This window comes from Diadema antillarum, unplaced genomic scaffold, assembly GCF_040938485.1.
Source record: "Diadema antillarum isolate AM-2024a unplaced genomic scaffold, OU_Dant_1.0 seq00000526_RagTag, whole genome shotgun sequence".
Lineage (NCBI taxonomy): Eukaryota > Metazoa > Echinodermata > Echinoidea > Diadematoida > Diadematidae > Diadema > Diadema antillarum.
This window is the reverse complement of record NW_027271478.1, coordinates 1,173,092-1,194,978: the sequence shown is the minus strand read 5'-3', so window position 1 is coordinate 1,194,978 and position 21,887 is coordinate 1,173,092. Positions and strand designations below refer to the sequence as shown.

At 40.9% G+C, this 21,887-nt stretch overlaps 1 protein-coding gene across 1 annotated transcript in view; it reads right to left on the bottom strand.

Annotated features, from left to right (window-relative positions):
* Positions 1–21,887, bottom strand: part of LOC139734432 (dynein axonemal heavy chain 2-like) — an 80,045-nt gene that overhangs the window by 46,108 nt on the left and 12,050 nt on the right. The window contains exons 13-38 of the mRNA XM_071645218.1: positions 21,359–21,505; positions 20,474–20,630; positions 19,648–19,887; positions 18,509–18,679; positions 17,693–17,821; positions 17,074–17,189; positions 16,333–16,428; positions 15,585–15,785; positions 14,828–14,984; positions 14,141–14,315; positions 13,346–13,509; positions 11,438–11,599; positions 10,924–11,047; positions 10,040–10,259; positions 9,407–9,587; positions 8,596–8,734; positions 8,008–8,168; positions 7,305–7,460; positions 6,542–6,667; positions 5,891–6,001; positions 4,903–5,195; positions 4,145–4,334; positions 2,716–2,896; positions 1,998–2,125; positions 1,114–1,266; positions 244–369 (exon numbers count right to left, since the gene is read on the bottom strand). Coding sequence (XP_071501319.1) covers positions 244–369; positions 1,114–1,266; positions 1,998–2,125; positions 2,716–2,896; positions 4,145–4,334; positions 4,903–5,195; positions 5,891–6,001; positions 6,542–6,667; positions 7,305–7,460; positions 8,008–8,168; positions 8,596–8,734; positions 9,407–9,587; positions 10,040–10,259; positions 10,924–11,047; positions 11,438–11,599; positions 13,346–13,509; positions 14,141–14,315; positions 14,828–14,984; positions 15,585–15,785; positions 16,333–16,428; positions 17,074–17,189; positions 17,693–17,821; positions 18,509–18,679; positions 19,648–19,887; positions 20,474–20,630; positions 21,359–21,505 — 4,204 coding nt within the window. The remainder of the gene's footprint in view (positions 1–243; positions 370–1,113; positions 1,267–1,997; positions 2,126–2,715; positions 2,897–4,144; positions 4,335–4,902; positions 5,196–5,890; positions 6,002–6,541; positions 6,668–7,304; positions 7,461–8,007; positions 8,169–8,595; positions 8,735–9,406; positions 9,588–10,039; positions 10,260–10,923; positions 11,048–11,437; positions 11,600–13,345; positions 13,510–14,140; positions 14,316–14,827; positions 14,985–15,584; positions 15,786–16,332; positions 16,429–17,073; positions 17,190–17,692; positions 17,822–18,508; positions 18,680–19,647; positions 19,888–20,473; positions 20,631–21,358; positions 21,506–21,887) is intronic.

Genomic DNA, 21,887 nt, shown 5'->3' with positions numbered 1-21,887 from the left:
CCGCGAATATATAATGTTGCGAATATATCATGTTTTACAGAAATTCCTAAGGCCACTGTGTGATCTAAAGCTGTATTGTGTGCAGTGGCCTTTAGATAGCAGGTTTGGAATAAATTGAAGACAATCTGTAGCAAACTGTCTATGCAGTTGTTTAAGATCCTAAAGTCATGTCATGATATGCCTCTTGCAACTCTGGTCCTGAGAGAGAACAGAGCGATTCCTCTGGAAGAGGGTTTGCCATACCTTGCCATAGTCGATGACGGGTGCGTCGATACCCGGGAAGAGATCGGAGACGATGCCGTTGAAGAGCGGCAGATCAGTGGTGGTCATCTTAGGAACGTTCATGTCCTTCATGGCCAGCAGCAACACCTGGATGATAGTGAGGTAAGAATGAAGGGAAGGTTTCAGTGGTAATTAACTCTCAAGGGAGCTGTTCTTGGGAAATATTCCAAATGTTTGTTGGTGTTTGTGCATGCACAGGTGGGCGTGTCTGTCCCTCTCTTGAGACAAGAAAATGTCGACTGGAAAAGTACAACAGGGTCACACATACATGAGCAGCATCTTGAGTCATTTATATTACTCAAAAACTTGCAGTAAGATAGGTCTATGGAGAAACATAAAGGCCTGTTGTGTAAAACGTTTAATCTGAGAAAAACTACGGTACAAACCGAAAACTCAGGTTAATATGATAATGCCACTGACTTAACACAGGAAAAATTTTGTCAAAAATCAGCCATTGTTTTTCCAGGTAAAACATTTTATTCAACAGGCCCAAAGTAATTTTCTCCTCACTTAAATTGATGTTTTCTTTTTTACTTCAACTACTGATGTTCTATGTGATTAGTATCTACTAGTACAAAAATAGTATAGTACAGTACAGTATAGTAAAGTACAAAGTATCCACTAGGCTTGATGCTTTAAGATATCTTTGTATATATCTACACTGTAAATGTAACCCCATTATCAACAAAAAGGCATAAGATGAACGTTAACTTTTATGAATTTTCACTCGATAAATTGATTTCATTTATCTCATTGAGTATTCTTGTTCATCACATTGATTATGAGCATCAAACAGAATGACGTCACAATTTTCAAGGTGGCGAAACTGACCTCTTCATCTGGCACGTTGGGAAATCCCCTCTTCTTCCTCCCAGCGTAGCGGAGAACAGAGGTCAGGGCTCGCAGACCGAAGTCATAGTGGTCTTGCTTCGACAGCTGCTGGACAGCCAGCGAGTAGAGCGTGTGCACCTTCTTGGCTAGAACCTGACGGCAAAGAGAGGGGACATGGGCTTCGGATAAGATCCTATACTACAATTACTGTATCACACATAACTTTTTTATGTAAAGCTACTGCAATGTTTCCCTCTGCCTGTTGAGAAATGGCGCACTTACACACAACTCTTGCAGAATACATACGATAAAAAGATTTAGAATCAGTCCCATAGCATACCTAGCTTTATGCATCCGAAATAAATGGCAGAAAATTTCTTACAGTATGTCTTTATTATTCAAAGATTGCATCCTATCACAAGGCTTTCAGGGCACAAGCTCTTAGGTGCAAACAATGCACATACACCAAGAAATTTCCTGTGATGACAGCTTTTTCTTTGGTTGCCTGTTATCATTGGATATATGATAGTTTCTTGTATTTGTCTCAGATCATGACCATAATTCAATTGCTCACAAATCCTATCAACACAAGAGGACACATCATCTGGAAAAAACAAAACAAAACAAATAAACAAGTAAGGCCAATGACTCATGAAGCTTACATGTAGGTCAATCACAAACTTTATGTTTCACATCCTGCCAATCAGTTGGCTTGACGACAAATATAATCATGATTATCCATGTTGAAGTACCTGAACCACTTTCGAATACATCTTTATTTCAAGAATACCAAAAATGTTGTAATTAAAAAGTACACTGAATAAATAAATGTACCACAGCACCCATCCTGTTACGGAAATCAACCAAGCCACATGAGAACATACCCTGGTGTTTCCGAAGCCTTCACCAAAGAGGATGATTTCAGCGATGTATGCTGAGTCGGGCACCACCATGGAGATCGGTCTGAACATGGACTTTAGGTTGTCTGGGAGCTCAGTACGGCCAGCATATCCTGTTGGGGAGAAGATAGATCAAATCGGGTATCCACATGAGACAATAGATGAGACAGAGGGACACTTGAAACAGACACACAGGATAAATCCATCAGCACACCCTGAGATGGACGGCAACATGAATAATCTTTTGCCTCAAAACTTATGGTATACTTGAATGCCTTGAAGGTTAAATAATAATGAACCAATTTTGAGATTGTCCTCTATGATCAATGATTCTTCATTTCTGAAAAGCATTACGTGTATGAGTGCATGTGTGCATGTGTGTGTGTGTGTGTGTGTGTGTGTGTGTGTGTGTATGTGTGTGTGTTTATATTTGTCTTTATTTTATTGATATTACAGGCTTTAAAATATAAACTAAATTTGGGCCAAAAACTTTCATTCGCTTGATAATGAAATACTGCAAAACATGATATTTTAGCGGCATTAAACTTTCGCGAATTGGAGCTGACAGCCTTTTTTATGGCATGAAAATGAAGCTTTTAAAACCAACTCTGGAAAGAATATATGAGTGGACATTACATAAGTGGTGGGGGGGGGGGGAGTGGGAAGGAGAGAATAGAGATTCTGGCTGTGTGCATGTCATTACCTGGATTCATGGTGATGAAGATTCCACAGGACCAGACGAGGTTGATCTCTCGCCCCTCAAACACGAAGCGGGAGGAGCCAGCAGCAAGGGCTGACAGGATAGAGAGGATCTGCTGCGCCACCACGGACAACACCTCAATGTTGATGCGGTTGAACTCGTCAAAGCAGCCCCAGGCTCCCGTCTGGATGAGAATGCGAAAACAACATCATGACATTCTTTGAAATCACAGGCCATCATACACCAACAGTGTAATGAGAGGGTATGAATATACAGTGTCCCTGAACAACCTCACAGACACAAGAAGACATCAATGATCATTTGATTGTGCCAGAGAGTAAGTTGTCTTCCAATTACAAGCTATAAAGGACTTTTCAGTTGTGACAGGTGTCTAAATAGTGCTTCTACATATGTGACCGTGCACCTCAAAACGAACATAAAGTCGCACACACTGATTTTGCGTAAAGACTGAAAATAAGTGAAATGGGTCAACTTAGCTGAACTTGACTTTTTCATATTTTCTGAAAGAGCGGGTCTTCTTTTACATTATGCTAAAATTTGGTATCATAAAACTGGCAGGAAAGTGTGTTTTTTTAGCAGTTTATCTCGAACATTTTTGGTAGAATAGTGTGATTAGGTGTGTCTTTAGAATCCCTTTTTCATTTCTGAAAAACCTTGTCCACACTCTTCACTTTCAACTCTAATAACTTTTGAAAGGATAGTGCTACTACTTTGAAAGTTGGCATTAATTATGAACATATGTGTTAATGAGGCATGCTTAATTTCAGTTTAATCTGATAATCCCTTCATTGTTGTTACTCTGGTGGTTTACTTCCTGTTTTTGTCCCATTTATCGCACAGCCAGCACGGTTTGGTAAAGATTAAGCGCTTGAATAGACACTGTTCTTCAGAGCCTCTTTTCTCAGTTCACACTTTTCTTGAGTTTATGCTTTCTTTCCAATATTTAGATAGGTTAGGAGAGTCCATTTGATTTGAGTTATACATAATTTTAAAGCTTAAAGTCTGCTCTTTTAGAATATGGTCTTAACTAAAAATTCATGTCTGGCAACTTTTTGTTTGTTTTGAGGTGCAGGGTCACATATAAAGTTACTACACATTTTGCCAAAAACTGTCAGTGAATTTCATAAATCTTTACCTTTCCCTGAAACTTTGCTTGTTTTTTTTTCTAAAGCCCCAAACTATTGCTAGATGTATTATCTATTAGTATCATCGTCATCAAAAGGCTCAGCAGAAGCTATAATTGAGTATCTACCAAATCCTACCATCCAGCTCAATATGCAAGAAGTGCAATACAAGCAATACAAATCAATACAAACCAATGAAAATCATATGATTGGGATTGACCACTCATGGTACTCAATATTACTTTGGCACAGGACACAATCCCCTGTCGTTTTTTCGCTCCCCTCACCTGAGCCAACCCAGAGAACATCCTCCCCATCGACTTGTAGTCCAGACCCTCGGAACAGTTGACCACGATGACATAGTTCCCCAGGGCCTTGCCCAGATCCTTGGTGGTCTCAGTCTTGCCCGTTCCGGCTGGCCCCTTGGGACTGCCCCCTCGATGGAGGTGGAGGGCAGTGGTCAGGGTCATGTAACACCTGGTGGAGAGGGTGAAATACATTTCTCAAAATATTTACTCTTTTAATACTCATTGTGTGCTAACCCATCTCCAACTCTAAGTGGCACTTAAGATTACGTCCAGCTAAAGATTGACAACAATTGACAAGTTGATCTATGTCAATGTTGACAATCCTTTAGTTGATATAATCTTAACCTGTTGAATACGAGTCCCAAGCATACTCAGGCAGGTGTCTATGGAAAATGCAAGTTGTAGCAAAATCAGCCTGTCCTCAACAGGTTAAGTGTCACATGCTCTTTTGCATACATGTATGGTGAATTCAAATTGGTATTCATGAGACAACCTTGGCAATTTCTGGATGATTTATGTGTACATAACTCTGCAGGGCAGACATCAAACATAATCATTTGAACTTTGCATCAAGTATTCAAGGATCCAACTTTATGACTGCATCATTCAACTTCAAAAGTGTAATAAAACCCACCTTAACACTATGGTAACACTTTCACCTGGAAAAGCCCAGTTATGGAAGGGCTAGACTGTTAGAGCTACGACAATAACAAAAAGGGTTCGGATGCGGTCCTCACCTGTCAGTGAGTGGGGTGATGACAAGACGTCCCGAGTTGCCGAGGTACTCGTAGCCGTACTGGAACTGGGTGTTGGTCTGCCTCACCACGCAGTCGTCGATCTCTTTGTCCCAGTAGACTCGCAGCTGCATCAGCCACTCGAAGGCCGTCACGTCATTGACTCCCGCCTTGATCAGCTTCTCAATCACGTCACGGGCGTGGACCTCGATGGTCACCAGGGCGACCACCTTAGCTCGCAGCATCTTGGGGATGCTGCCACGGATCATCTCGGAGAACTTGTTCAGCATGGAAACCTGCGTGTGATGTAAGATTATGCATCAGTTAGCGGTGAAACCAGGGTGACCTTTGTCAACCACAGAAAAGGCAGATTTCTCTCCAAGGTATTCTGACTGCATTGCAAACAGAGCAGATGACACACAGCTGCACACTTTTTTGAAACATGCAAATTAATGTAAAAACATGCCTCAAATAAGGCAATTTTTAGTGTCATATATTGAATTATCCCTTTCTCATTTATCCCTTTCTCATATAACTCAATAAAATATCACTGCCAGGTCACTTTTTACAGTCTACCAGTAAAGCAACAATGAAAGTTTCAGATTATCGAAAGGCAAGTCAAATGGTGGTCACAGAATACTGGTACAAACTGATAAAACTCATCATTCAAAGTATCCCTTGGAAAATTGCCATGATGCGTCATTTCAGGTTGGGCATGGTACTGTTAATGCTATATATTCAGCGACTCTAATTTTTCGCAAATTGGGACTTCCAACAATTTCGCGAGTAGTTAAATTCACGATCATGGAGCGCAGTACTGAAAGCAGAAATGTATTTGTGCACGTCACATTCATGTCTGGATGAGAGCTATTATATTCGTATGTTTTTAAATTCATGAATAGCATTCAACTCGCGAAATTCGTGAAAAGAAAAACCTCGTGAAATATTTAGCATATACAGTGCCTGTCTCAATCCTCTTCATGTCACACACCTGTTTCTTCTTGAGACTCTTCAGGGCCTTCTTGTCTCCCCTCTCCTTGGTCGTGGCCAAAGCCTTGGTCACATCGGCCGTCCACTGCATCTGACTGGACGTTATCAGCATCTGAAGAATGGAAAAGGAACGGCAGACACGAGCTGGTCAGTATACAGCCAAAAATTACATTTTTGTGCTTTCTCGATAAGAATACAACGCAGATTGGAAGCAGGTGTGGGTAGAAGGAGGGACAAAAAAACAGGAAAAAGTAGAAGAAACAAAGAAGTAAATAAAGGAAGGGAAGAAAAGAGGAGGAAAGGAATAACCTTTCAGGGATTCTCCAGCACGCTAGCTCACGTGAATGATTTCCTTTTGAGAAAAACAAAAAACAAAAGACTTGGTAGCATCTTTCAGGCTGCTGAAATCGCAGGATAAAACTATTCACAGTTCTAATTTTACACTGCATTGAAAAAAAAAAAATCTTCCACAGAAAATTACACCCAGGTCTGCACATTATACTTGCTCATATCAACCTATTTCTGTCTCATACGTACATCAGAGCCATGTAGTATTTGGAGCTAGAAAAACAGCATACTCTCTACACCTGAAAGAAAATAAAACCTTGTCCTTGTCTAGTTAAACTGTGCTGGAGTCACAGTGTCCACTCACCTGTCCCGGCCACTCCTTGGCCCATTTGTCCCTCTTGCTCAGACTCTTCTTGAGGGCTATCTTGCACTGCTTCAGGATGTCCTTCAGCGTCCACCTCATGGTCCTCTCGATGTCACACAGCCACGCCTGGACAACAGCAAACCAAAAAAACATATGATCAGATATCCAGCAATTGCAACAATGACTCCAAATGAACAAATGTAAGACAAAACTATCATGTCTTATCTTGAATCAAACCCAATATGATTACAGCACAGTATCAAAATGAATGGATGGGAGAAAATGGAAACATGATGAATGAACGACACAATGACTGGAAACTAACTCATACTTATTAAACAGAAGAAGAATAAATCGGGCCACTATTAACAATTATTAATCAAAAAAACAATTAAACACATAGATGAACTAGATCTAGATTACTTGTGTACACCATAGTGTAATTTTGCTTGTCAAGGCATTCTGAAGGGGAAACAAAATAAGTTGAGCTCATTTTACACAGTACATTCACATAGATAACTTTGCTAGAGATAGTCAAGTCTTGAGGGAACTATAGGTTGTTTTATTTGCTTTAATTTGTTTTTTCATCAAACATGTACCTCTTTCATTACTTGATAACACATAAATTTCAATGCAATGTTGATAAATATTTTGAATACCTCATTATGCAGACATGCAAGATGAGAGATTGAGAAAAAGATAACATCCTTCTAGAGGCAAAAATGAGAGACATGCACACAATTTTCCAGACAGAAATTTTTACCTCTACAGGTCCCTCGAGTAGGACGGGATGACCGAACTCCACATACTCCCCGTCGGCAGAGTTCATACCCTGTGCCTCAAACTTCTGGGTGATTCCCATCTTGTGCATGCGCAGGGTCTTGATGTTGTCAAAGCACTTTTTCAAGTGAGGTTGAACCTGTGAGGCAAAGAGAGATTGTTTCATTCATTTGAAAGAGTGAGCCACATATGGTGAATGATTCATTATATCACCAATTTCAAGCATTTGCCTTCAATGTCTAATGAATACTGTGATGTGTGATACAATTGACACAACCAGTCCAGTTCTCTGAGGTCACAGAAAGATAATGTAGACTTTTATTTCTTGTCTTTTTTTGCTCAGACTTTAAGCTCTTCACCAGCTCAATAAAACTTTAGATACAATGGAGAGATAAAGGGTGGACAGAAGCAGGAGATAATGTGATGTTCACTCATTCAAGGATTAAGACCTTGAACCTGCTGCATCAGACTGTCTTATCTGAGGAAAAAATCTAGTAAGAACTGAAAACTCAGTATAATAGCATGATTCCACCTTTGACTTTCACACAGGAAAAAGCTGTATGAGAAATACCAAGTTTTCTTAAGTCAAAAATGTATGCTACATGCCCCTGAATGGCAGCAATTTGAATGGCATGGAGGTGGTGGTCTTGAGGAAGAGATTCAAAAAATTTGATCAGGTCACTCACCGCCTCAGGGTTCTTGGACTGTCCGAGGATCTCCAGGAGGTCGTCATTGGACAGGAAGTAGAATCTGGGGAAGATCTGTCTCTTGGTCTCTAGGTACATGTCGAGAGACTTCTGAATCTCTTCCAGCTTGTTGTTCATGTCATTCAGGGTCTCCAGTAAACCTAGTGCACAAGAAGAAGAAGCAATAATTCATGACAAATTGATCCCACCTTCTAGAGGGAAAGAGAGAATCTTGGCCCCCGCAGGCAAAAACAATGGATTGCAAATTAAGTCTCGGAAGTAGCATGTAGTGAAGACAGAGTGCAAATTAACAAGAAACCACAAAACAACTTGAAACTAATCCTTCTCCCAAAGAGAAAAAATCAAGTAAAAAAAAAAAAATGAGATTCTGTTATCAGCCCAGGAGGATCACTTCTTGAGGATTACAGTCATTTTTGTTTTAATCAAACATACATGAAATGCAACAGGTGTCAGTGACATCAATTTGCACAAACCAGGTCTGCACCAGTCATAGATATGTAGTGAAGAGTGTCTACATTGTACCAATTCAACTCAGAGGAAGAGATGAAAATATAAGTGCTCACTTACCTTCATGATGCGTGCCCCTGAGGGCATTGTTGTCCTTGTGCAATCTGACCATGATGATCTTCCAGTTGGCGTTGACATTATCAAACTCGGCTGACTCGCGAGGGAGCTGTTTGCGGATGTCTTCGCCGAGGAAGATGTTCTGTGGCGACAAGACAGATCATGGGGAGTTTGTCATACCAAGTGCACTTTAAAAGAAGATATTTGCAAATATGTATGTGCCAACATACTGCTTGCAACATATGCTTCCCCAAGTTATATTAAGCTAATTAAAGTGTCAAGGATGTGGCCCTTGCCTGCTTTCATTCAGAAATCAGCTCAACATGCCAGATAAAGAAAAAATACAGTAGCTCAAGAGACAGCAAGGGGGTCTGATACAAAAAAATGTTCATTGTAGTACCAGGTATAAGGCAATAACTCTACAACTCTACTACTATCGAGAACATAACAACATTTTATCAGTAGTCATAACCTTACCTTGAAAGGCTAAACTGAAAATCTTTCTTTACTGAGAGGGAGGATGATGTGCCATAGAATTATCAAAGAGCATCCAAGTGCCTCTCTGTCATGGAGGGGGAAGGTAATCTAATTCTTTTTATATGTGACACATGCCGTTCTGACACTTTGCACATTGCCGTCTGCAGATTGTATAAAAGTGGGAGAAAGCTTACAAAGTAGAGAAACTTCCTCTTAATCGTAACATTCGGGAAGAGATCAGGAGCAAGCAGAGTGTAAGCTGGGAGTGTTGGCACAGAGCCAGGTAATGTATCAGAGAGAGTATGGATGCCGCGAGACATGGGTTTGGTTTCCTTACCTCAAGGTACATCCACTGGCGTTGGACGGTCAGCGTCATCTCAATGACCTCCAGGATGTGTGACAGCGTCCTCTCCCAGTAGTCCACGTCCTTCTCGAAGGCCTTGACAAAGCGGGATGCCTTCATGGTGGACAGTGTCACCTGGTTGTCCTCCAGGACTTGGAACACCTCATCGGTTGCCCTGCAAAAAAAAAAAATAAAAAAATTAAAATGCATACAACAATTTTCTGGATTTACAGTACATTGCTGCCTTTTGCTAATGGGTTTAGTGCAATTGCCTCCTCCCTTCAACTTCAGATTCAGTTTATTTTCAACAGTCAAAAAAATAACAAAAAACAATAAACTGCTTGCGAAATTACCCAATGCAATGGTGTTCAGCAACAACAATCAGTGAATATACAAACATAAGGGGTCATGACCTCGAGGGAAATTACTCAAGTCTGCTCGACAATTACACACTGATATGTATTATAGAAAGGAAGAATAATGTTCAATTTGGTAACTGCTGCAATTATTAACTACTTACAGCTACTCAGGAATGGAACTGATCAAATAATACCCTGATTTTTGATAACTGCTATTGGAAGAGAAAAATTAATATTGGTCGTGTCACCGTCCTATATAGGTTCTCACTTGAGTCGGAAGTGACCACGGTCCTTGTAAGGGCTGACGTCCAGGACAGTGTCCTCCCAGACCTGTTTGATGCTGCTCAGGGCCTGCTCAATGGCCAGCTCCTTACTGGCCGCCCCCGAGATCTCGGCCACCTTCTCGGCGTGGGCGTCAAAGCCCAGCTCGATGATGCGCTCCAGAGTGAAATCCTCAGAGGTGTGGTCGAACGGCTTCTGGAGCTCGTCTGGGCAATTGAAGTGAAAACACAGTTATCATATGCCTGCAAAACTGATTATCATTGCTCTACAATGCACGCAAATTCATAAGAAATGTGTGAAATACCACAGTGACAATAATCGCACAATTTCAGCAGGGTTAATAACATAAATGTGAAATATTAGCCAAAAACAAAGCACTACAATTTCAGAACATACTCAATCTTGGTTGCTACATGCTGTATTATTTTGATTACATCATTTTTATTTCCTTTCCTTTCAATTACGCTACATAGGGCCATAGCCATTGATATACAGTAAAAGTGAGTGTCTAAGATGTGGCAGGCTTTTAGGCACAGTGTAGCTTACAGGTTGTAGCCCCTTCCCCACTTGTAAATCATTAAAGAGGATCTAAGATATAAACTGATTCATTGCAGCGTACCTTGGCAATTTATGTGACGAGCACATCAAAATATTCAGATCAAGGCAATTATGCAATATCTTATAAATCCGATTAAAATCTGATCAATTAACCCATACCAGCTTACAGAAACATACAGGTACATTGAGAATTTACAGGAAATTCTGAGAGAACATAGGCCAGGAAGTGCTTTAAATGTTTGTGTGTCTCACTGCCAAATTTGCAGGCAATGAGTTCAAAATGCACATACATATCCTACTTGATCTCCGTACCTTGTAGCTGTTGCCAGTGACGCTCTCGCATCGCGTGGTTGTGGAGATCGGTGACGAGCGGCATGGTGCGACGGAACTGGTCGACGCGGTTCTTGGAGAATTCCACAATCTCCCAGTTACGATCCTGAGAAGTAACCACAAAAACAAGGGGATTGAAATACTTAGGCAAGAATATTCTCAGTTGTTCTGTGACATCACAATAGTTGATGTCATGTCATTAAAGCACATACTGGTCTGTCACACTCTGTAAACGAGCTATCCTCAGCTTTCTGTATTTGCATTATCTGTAATACATGTGGGACGGGCACATTCTTTAATTCATGTGCAGTCTCTACGGAATGGTAGGAGAGAGATTACTTCTCAGTCATTGCAGAGAATTAGGTGAATATTCAAATCTGTTCTATGAATTTTTAGAAATTTTAAATTCCCATCAACACATCAACAGATTACGTGATCTTAACATCTGAGTGTGCATAAGAGAAATGATTGGTACAAGGTAAGCCCAGCGTTTCACCTTCAGCTCTCTGCTCAGTTTGTTCAGCTTCTTGAAGAGCTGGCCGGCGTTCATCTCCATCTCCGTGGTAACCAGGGAGGCAAACTTCCCCACCTTCCAGTTGTTCCACAGCTCCTCCCATTCCTTGGTCAGCTGCCACACTGCCTCGATGTGATCAAGGTCCTGGAATGGATGGAGGGACAATTCTATGTGAGCAACATTTCCACATCATGCAAATCGCAAAACATCTCTAGACGATACAAACACCACAATATCTTTAGTACTTGTCAGTCATCCCCATCGAAAAGTGTCTCGCATCATCCAATCTCATACGGAATATTATGTGTCAAGAAATAGTAAAAGCTAAAGGATCACAATTTGCATCAGTTTGTTTGTTGCTGGCAAGTAGAACACTGCGTACATTTTCAGCTTGATATTAGGTGGCGTAGCTTGCCTTCTACTCTGACCAGTGATCATACCCTCTGATAACTGTGCATGAAGCCATTGATATGTTAGTACCAATTTTTGAGACACATTTGGCTTGAAAGAAGAGTGAATATGCATTCCTTGCTAAAATATTCTTGTGTAATGATAGTGCATGAAACAGAACACTTTTAATACTTTACATGTAACATGCTCTATTTATTTCTAACATTCAATTTCCAACTAATCTGTTGTAATCATCAAACCTTTTTGTACGCAAGAATCTTTACTTTTCAAAAAAAAAAAATTAAATCTTGGCTTCTATATCAAATCAAAGTCAAATGAGGATGAGTTTTAAAGAATTCACTGAAGGCGATAACTAAAAGACCTACAGGTGTACCATGATGCATGCTTTAACTGGTATGGTTGGTATCTTTTCTCTAAAACATTGAATTTCTGTCTTATCCGTTGTTATCATCTCACCCTTTTGTATTCAAGAATCTATACTTCAAAAAAAAAACAAGGCAAGTGCCATAATGTGTCTCGCCCATTCGCGTACAAGAAATTGTACGCGAATGGGATATAACAGATTAGAAAAAAGAGATATAACAGATAAAAAGAGATATAAAAGGGTAAAAATTTATGGCAAAAAAGAAACGTGCCATAAAAACTTAACATTGAGCCCTTAAAGTTTGTTGACCCCTGCCTGTGACCTTTGACCTTGTGGTGACCATCCACTCCCCAAGGGACATCTACCATCTAAGTTTGGTAACAAACAGACCTATGGATCAAAAGTTATGACCCATAATAGAAATGCGCCATAAAAACTTAACATTGGGCTCTAAAAGTTTGTTGACTCCTGCTTGTGACCATTGACCTTGTGGTGACCATCCACTCCCCAAGGGACATCTACCATCCAAGTTTAGTCACAAATGGAGTGTTATGGATCAAAAGTTATGACCCATAATAGAAACGCACTATAAAAACTTAACATTGGGCTCTAAAAGTTCGTTGACCCCTGCCTGTGACCTTTGACCTTGTGGTGACCATCCACTCCCCAAGGGACATCTACCATCCATGTTTGGTCACAAATGGAGTTATGGATCAAAAGTTATGACCCATAATAGAAACGCGCCATAAAAACTTAACATTGGGCCCTAAAGTTCATTGACCCCTGCCTGTGAGCTTTGACCTTGAGGTGACCTTCATATATAGTAAAATGTGAAACTTTGTATGACCCCTCTTCCCTCGAAGTTTGATTGCAATTGAAGCCCAGAGTAAAGAGTTATTGAAGTTTTTGTAGCGTTACGGACAGACGTACGACGGACGACAAACGGATGGACGACGGACGGACGGACGGACGGACAGACGCCGCAGGCGATCCCTTAGTCTCCCTTTACCTCCTGTGGGCTCAACAAAAAACGAAATCTTGGCTTCTAGGTCAAATCAAGTTAAATGAGAATTACTCTCAAAGAATTCTTCGAAGGCAACTACTGAGAGACCAACCTTGTCGAGCTGCTGGATCTCCTTGGAGGGGGGCTGGTCAATCTTGAAGATGTTCAGCCCACGTCGGATGGTGGCCTCTTGCTTCTTGAGATCAGTGACCTTCTCCCGGGTAGTAGCAATGGAGGCCAGGGCGTCATCACAGTTCAACTGGCTGCTGAATGGACCTGTGGTACATCATGAAGATAAAGCTTGCTTAAATCTCTTATGAATGTGTCTATACACTTTCCATAACGCGTAATTATAGCATTCAGCACTACACCTTCCCCTAAACCGGGATGTAATATTCACAAATAGTACTGTGTGATACCGCAATGCTGCACACAGGCACAGGTCCAACTGTCCCTGACCAGTAAAAATCACTGTCGAACCACTAACTTTTTCAGGAATGGACCAGTAAAAGATGGAAAAACTGGGTACCTACTGGCCCGACAGAATGGATGGACCAGTAGAAAAAAATGGGTCAGTGTGCAGCCCTGGATACCATAAAAATTGGAAAGCCATGGTGATACAACACTAATCAGTAAGATTATACAATTTCATCATGACAATTTCTTTCAGGATATGTGCATAGATTAATTAAAGACTCATGTCACTGGATGTCTTGATTTGTGAATCCCACATCAATCCTGACAAAACAAATTACTGCCCTCTTGATTTTTGTAGGGTTTTGTTGACACTCATAAACAGGGACCTATACTGCTGGCAATCCTGATTCAATCTATTCTTCATCTTCACAATCATTTAGAAAGATATGAAGGCAAGAAGTTATGTGTGAAGGTAACAGTCCGGACTCACCATTAGTCTGAAAGTCTTCTAGGAGGGCGTGTGTGGTCTTCTTGAACTCCTCCGCTGAGTGGATCAGACCCGTCTTGAACTTTTCCTTGTGTTTCTTCAGCATGACATCGCTGTCGATCAGACACTGCTGGAACGCCACCCACTCGTTGCCCAGCTCATCCAGAGTCTGTCGCACCTGAATGGCATCAAATTGAGGAGAGAGAACATGACTAATTGTAACTCGTTTGCGACCAAATATATAATCTAACTCAGTTGCCTGGTAGTCACTTTTCCAGACCTCTGCATCATCTGGACATGGACTGGCACACTATCATCTCTGTGTTTTTAGTGTAAAATACTGTTGCAAGAAGTAACAAAAACACAACAAAGTTGTATTTCCACTCATACTTCATTTTCACATTATCTAAATTACCAAATATGCAAATATCAAGTAAATCATCATAGTAATGAGCAAAATTACCATTGCCTTATTAAATATGAACATTCCAAACACAACTTGCTAAAGTGTCGTGCTTGAGCATATCACACTTATCCGGCCATATCACTTATCCAAATGGGTGCCAGTCCCGACATGACTGGAATATCTGAGGTTGGACTGTAAAAGTACTGACACCTCATACACACAAAAACCCTCAACAAGAACACATCCTTTGTGTCTCAAACAACTATGAGCAGCCGGTTACTTACGTCATCCGGAATAGGCACATCATACTTCTCCAGGATGGAGAACTGGTCGTGGAGGGGTGGGAAGCGAGCCTCGATGTTGGATTGGTCTTTCTGGAGGGTCTCCAGCAGCTCAAGGCTGTCTCCCAGTTCATCCAGGGTCTGGGGAGGCTTGCTCAGTCTACAGTCGATGAGGATTTGGAGGATATCAGCATTTAGAGCATCAACTATCTTCAAACACAATATCCCTCATTTATAAAGCTCAGTTGGGGATTTTGAAAGATAACGACAAACTGCAACTTAAAGCATCACAGCTATTTCCTTTAGTGCATCTCTATCAGTTGTTGAGAATGATGTTACTTACAACATCATTTTCAGAAGAAAGCAGCATATGCCATCTTGTGGCTAATATCCTGAACCTATTAAACAAATTGTCATAACCATTTTCAAACAAAAATTTCCCTTGGCAAAGACTGCCACTGATGCCTTATCATCACCATCACCGTTAAATCTCGTGACTTCACTGATGTCACTGTTGCCATTGTAATCATCATCACCATCATCAGCACCAAATCCATCATCATCATTAAATTTGTTGTCACTATTAATTAACTATCGTTATCATTTCCTTCGTTGAGTCATAACAAAATCCTTGAGATCACTGTCACAGCCAATTACCAATCCTCATGAACAGTCAGTATCAATATCTACATCAATCACTACCACCACCACCACTACCACCACAATCACCACGGAAACCCATCCATCCATCCATACATACTTCTCCTGGTTCTCGTTGAGGAACTTGTGGAGGTCGCTCAGCTTCTGGCCGGCCATCTGGGCCAGGAGAGTGGTGAACTTGTTCTGCCACTCGTTGCAGTGGCTGAGCAGGGCAAACTTGAGTGGGGAGCAGTCCAGCATGACAAACTGAATGTTGAGGACAGTCTCCTCCTTCTGAACGTTGTTGGCCACCTCAGTGTATCTGGATGTCAAAGTTTAAAGAGAAGCAAATTCATAGAAAGAGAGCGCATAATCAAACAGAGGCACAATGTATGGAATAAACTTTTTACTCTGAGGATAAAGACACTGTTGGGAACATATGAACTGAGGGACTTTAAAGTGATTTCTCTTCTTCAGTTTGTGTGTCTGTTTCCCTATATACATTCAAAGAGTGGAGGTCAGGTATATCTTGCAACCATTTACTGCTAATCAAACTGGTGCTTGATGATGAGTAGTTTTATCCACAGTTATCACCATTTGATTTAAAGCTGTAACTTCAATCAAAACATTGCCACAAAGGGGAATAAATCTAATGTATCTGAGGACATGCCCTTCTCATCACCTGCCCGGAAGAAGGGTGTAAGGACTGTGTGTCTGAAAAATCACACACACAAACAAAAAATGATGAATACATCATATGAAAGAGCTTTCAAACACTTTCTTAAATTATGTCACAAAGAACATTTTCAATGTTGGATCTACATTTCAAGCAAGGGCCCTTCTGTGGGACAGGTGACGTTCGTTCTCACCTGGCAATATCAGCATCGAAGGATGAGACGGGTGGCTCACATTTCTGGTATCTCCTGATGAAGGCATCCTTGTTTACCTCCCAGATCTCACTGTAGCTGTAGTCAGAACAGGAACAATGGGTGATATTAGGAGACAATCATAAATCAAATCACTGGTTCGACCTCAAACAATGCTGCATTGCTACAGTTTCCTGCAGATATATACGAACGTTGCCACCTATGGCAATTGGCTGCTGTCATCATGGCAATAGTGCAAGCGCCATTTCAGAATGAGATACCCAATAATAAAAGTTGATTTCCATAATTCCCGGTCATGATCTGTGTTTATCAAGTGTATGGAACTGTATACTACAATCACTACCTCAACATAAAATAGATTCAGCAAATTGTGGACACACAATTAAAAACATTGTCCCTTTAACACTCCAGCAAGAGACTTGCTAATGATTGCAGAATCATTTTATAATCCACTTTGTGGTGCGCCTGAAAAGATGAGAGAAACCTATGAAAATATAGAGAGAGTTTAAGATTGAGAATTATTCTGCAGGCTAAAGCTCCGAATCACGATGTATTGCCATGTCTCACAAATGTAGAAGTGTTAGAGCATGCTGGGAATCCACCCCAAACTTCACTGACCTGTTCTACTGATGTTGCTGCACTCACTTAATCCACACATTTATCTGTGGTAAAATCCCCTTACAGTGAACAAAATCCATCCTAACGTGCCCAGAGTTGACTTACCCATCCCACGTGCTCAGGTAGTTCATGAGGTGCTGGGCGTTGGCTTGCATCCCTGCATTGATGCTCTTCTGGATCTTCTTTGTCTCCTCATCCTTCTCTATGACAACATAGATGGGCTGAGGAAGAGGAGAGAGAAAAATTCAGTGTAAGATTTGATGAGCATCCCTGAATCATACTCAGCTGTCCTCCACAGTGCTTCACTCTGTATGCTTTGCTGGATATCTGTGCAATGCACAGGATGATAACACACATTTGATTTTACTCTTATTGCGTTAAAAGTGTATCTCTGTGCTCTACCTGCTGTAATCATAGAATTTCAGTCAAAACAAGAGAAAATTGCAGGGAAAATTTTGGATAGAGATATCTGATTTCTGCAAATCAGCTGCATGTCAGTCTAAGTTTTTAGTATTGTACTCATTCCACAATCCATGCTATTGACGACGACGACGACGGCGACAACGACAACAACAACAACAACACACCATACAGCATTTAATTTCATCTTGGACCTAATCAGTCTCTTTTACTTTAATCTATCACAATAATAGACTGAGATTACAGGTCAAATTGCAGCGGATTCTGGACAGATTTACGGTCTTGACCGGTTATTAGTGGTCACCTCTTTCTGTGATCTCTTCCTGGTGAGGAGGTCTGGTAGTCTGTGGATGACGGACACAGCGGCGGTCAGCTTACTGCTCGTGTTCATGACGATCAAGGCTAGGTTCTTCAGCGTCGGTGAGAACTCAACCTGTTGGGAATGAAACATGTCAATCACAAAACTGACACTGTGGATCTCTGATCACAAACTGTATATGAACACACAGCTGTCAATTATGACATCAAGTACCCCATCGTCATAATCCCTTCCTATGTTGCTTTCTAGAAACATGTAAAAAAAAGTAAAACCCCAACTGTGTTTACACTCTCATGGAATCAACAGCAACAAGAAAATCAAACAATAACACCTTTCAGGGACATGATATTCTGTGATTTCAGAAAGACGTGTGAGAAGCATATCAAACTGTAAGATCTCATCTAGATATGTTACGACCCCCCCCCCCCCCCCCACCAAAAAAACAAACAAACAAACAAATGTGCAACGAATGTTCAACTGTAGTAAGAAGCAGAGGCTGTGTATTGTTTTAAAACCAAACCACTTAACCAGTGGGGTAAGTTGGCAACATGCCATAACATGCCATCAAAAATAGCCAATACACTTTCCTTTGTGCTGTTTATCACTGTACAACACCTTCTAAAAATCATATTGTTCTCACTGTCTAATTTAAATTGCCAGTTGTATCAACCTACTACTCTGTCCAGCCATCTTCAATCTGTTCATCCATGCATGCATGCATCTATCCATCAACCACTAGCATTTTTTGTATTCATCCATCTACTGTATCTATGATAGCATCCCTCATCTTCCAACACCTACCTTGGTCTTGTCCAGCACCACCTTCACCCTAAAAAGAGGGTTGGGGGAGCTCTTGCCGTCCCCATTGATGGCCCTAGAGAGCTCCTGGAGGGACCATTTCACATTGAGTCTGAAGGCCTCCTCCACCATCCTGTCCATCTTCTCGGTGTAGCGGTGCCAGTAACCCTGCACCTGTTGGTACACAAATTTCAAATGTTACACGTATATAAGTTATTGACACACATTCCAGTTGACATGCATGTACATGTAATTGCTTGGCATAATTATGCTATCTACTCAGTTTGTTTACCAACCAGAAGGTAACATAACACCACAATTCTAATACTGTAAACCAGTAACCAGTCCTCCCCTGACTGTTCGATCTTGTCTTGTGTAGTCCTTATATGTGCTTGCTTTCCCTGCCTGTTTGTCATATTGCCTCTGACAAAGATTCTGATAGGATTGAAAGCTCAAGCCCCTTTTGACTCAATTTTACTCCACTGGCTCTCCACTACTGGATAAGCATTTTCAGCATTTTTTTTTGCTACATACTGTAAACCAGTGCAGAAATATTCACGGTACATTTATTTTTGCATATTTTGCACTACTTTGGGCTAGCGCCATTCTAACGTACGTGAAAAAAATTACAATGGGACCCTCCACAATGATAACTTAAAAAATCGTGAATCAATCCAAATACAATTTCAGGGTATGAAATTATAACTTATTACCCGCATCTTGCAGAAAACCCCATCCGATTTGCTTTAGCGGTCAAAGAGAAATGAGGCTTTTTGTAGAGTATGTCAGAAATCCCTTCCCTCCAAGTTCTGTCCATTGTGTTCACACATTAATATGCAGTTCTAAGAGCATCCAAGTGCTAAACTTGGAAGAATCACATCGACGACATGCTTCACAATGATTCACATTTCTCTGTGACCACTTAACCAAACTGAATGGGGTTTTCTGCAAAATGTAGGTAAGATGTTACGTTTTTAGACCCTGAAATAGCATTCACACTGTTAAATCATATTGGAAGTTATCAATGCAAAAATCTGATTGTAATTATTTTTTGGGGACATATTGTATAACAGCCAAAGATATCCTCAAGAGAGAGAGAGACAGAAACAGACAGACAGACACAGATAGAAAGGGAAGCCTACCTCTTGCCCGTCTGCCCTGAAGACCTCGTAGGTCTGCCTCATGGTGGAGACGATCTCCTCGTGAATGGTCTGCAGCCGCTTGGTGGCGCTGCTCCGGTGCCTCTGCTGCTCTTCTTCAAACTCCAGGTCTTCGTAGATCCGCTTCCCATCGATCTTCACCAGCAGCGTCTCGCTGATGCGCTTGCAGTTGCGCGAGATGGTGAGGTTGGCGATCTTGTACTCGTCCACGATGGCTTGCACCTGCACACAGTTTCAGGAGTTGAGAGGATGTTGCCCACATATAAATCTTAAATAAATCAATTTAACAAATTAACCCCAACTACCCCTCCCCCAAAAAATCCCACTAAACAGCGAAGTAGATATACGACATACAAATACAATTATAGCAAATGCAGACAAAAGGTTCACACTATTCAATTAGAATTATGCCTCCAGCAAGAAAATAATTCATGCAAGATTGAGCTATAAGACTACTGAGCTGTAACTTTTCTCAGATTTGATTGATTCTTGACTACAGTTCTGGACAAAAAACAAAACAAAACAAAAAAAATCTATGTTGAAAAGTAGCACATCTCACAATCCTAATTGTTGATGCATAGCCTGACACAGAATTAGTTACATCAATCATAACAGTTACAAGCACCAACCATTCAAAGTCGGTTGTCAGAAAAAGAGGCAAATACCTGTAATTTATGAGAGCACTAAACCAAATTCATACCAAAATTTCTATTCTCGATAGCAGAATACCCAAAGAATAACAATTTGCAATAGTGTGCCTCCTTTGTACCTAGGTAATCTCTAAGTTTTGTTCTTAGTTGCATCATACCTTCCCAGCATGCAGTCTGCACTCACTGACGAAGAAGTCTGAGATGCCCTTTGAGGCCCAGGTGAGTTTGGTCAGACCAGGGTGGATCTTCTTATCCAGGTGTCTGATCCTCTCCTTGAACAATCCTCTCTCCTCCAAGGATAAGGCAGCTATGATCCTGATAATAGGGGTGGGGTGGGGAGGGAGAGGTTAACATACAGTACATTTCAATGAGGAAAACATAGACTAATTTATATACCTTATACGGGTCAACCTTGCAATTGACTCTAATCAGCACACTTTGATGTATGCATAACATTGACTTTAGAACATTCACACGTATGATCTTGGGATAAATGTATCACTATAAAAATGTTAACAATTCTTCCCTTTTTATTCCATATTCCATACAAATTGATAAAATACTGCAGGACTTGAGTATGGGTTACAGCATTATGAAACAATTTGACTCACATTGCATTGCTAACAAAAGGATATGAAGTGTAAGTGTAATGGAAGTTAACTGTGAGGCACAACTTTGGCACGATGGAAGAATCAACCATTCGGCAAGTTTCCTTCACAAGGAACCAGAGAGCAGACACCAATATATATCGTTGTGTGTATGGCAGATTGTCATTACAGCGCTTCCCTAAGCGTGGCAGATTGTCGTTAGGGTCTGGGAGTGCGCATAGGGATAACAACATTCTGCCGTGCACAAGGAAGCGAGTTAACAACAATCTGCAATGCGCACGACGACAATAGCTAAATCTCTGAAAGTCAAAACCACCACCATCCATGCATGCTCCTTAACCCTGTGTGTGTTATGAGTGCTAATTGCCACAGAAAACCCCATAGCATTGTACACACTGTCCAAAGTCCCTGGCAGGGAAAGAGCTTTTGACCAACCTGTTGTAGTCCCTGACCACCAGCAGGACGTTCTCCCGCAGATTGCGGAGGTCCTCCCTCTTCTGGTAGACCTCGGTAACGTAGTGAGGGATCTCAAACATGAGCTTTTCCCAGTACTGGATCTCGTTGAACATCTTCAGCAGGTTCCTGGTGGAAAAACAACAAATGATAGAAGACAGGGTAAATCAATGTATATACATTGAAAAATAAATGTACATAAATAAGTGTCCATACAGACACGCTGAATGAAAAAGAAAACAACAACACCTGATCAAGTGACAGAAGACAGGACAAATAAATGTGCATACATAATAAAATAAACATAAATAAATAAGGGTACACGCAGACACACCGAATGAAAAAAACAAGACACAAAATAAAGCGCACAAAATCCTTATCAAATCAGAATATACAGGAGTCTGCCTGATTAGGCATCAGATGTGACAATGGCTACAAGGAAATACTTCGAGTGCGGCAGCGCACATGTAAATAAGAAATAGTCATTCATTAAAGATATCTTAGACTATCC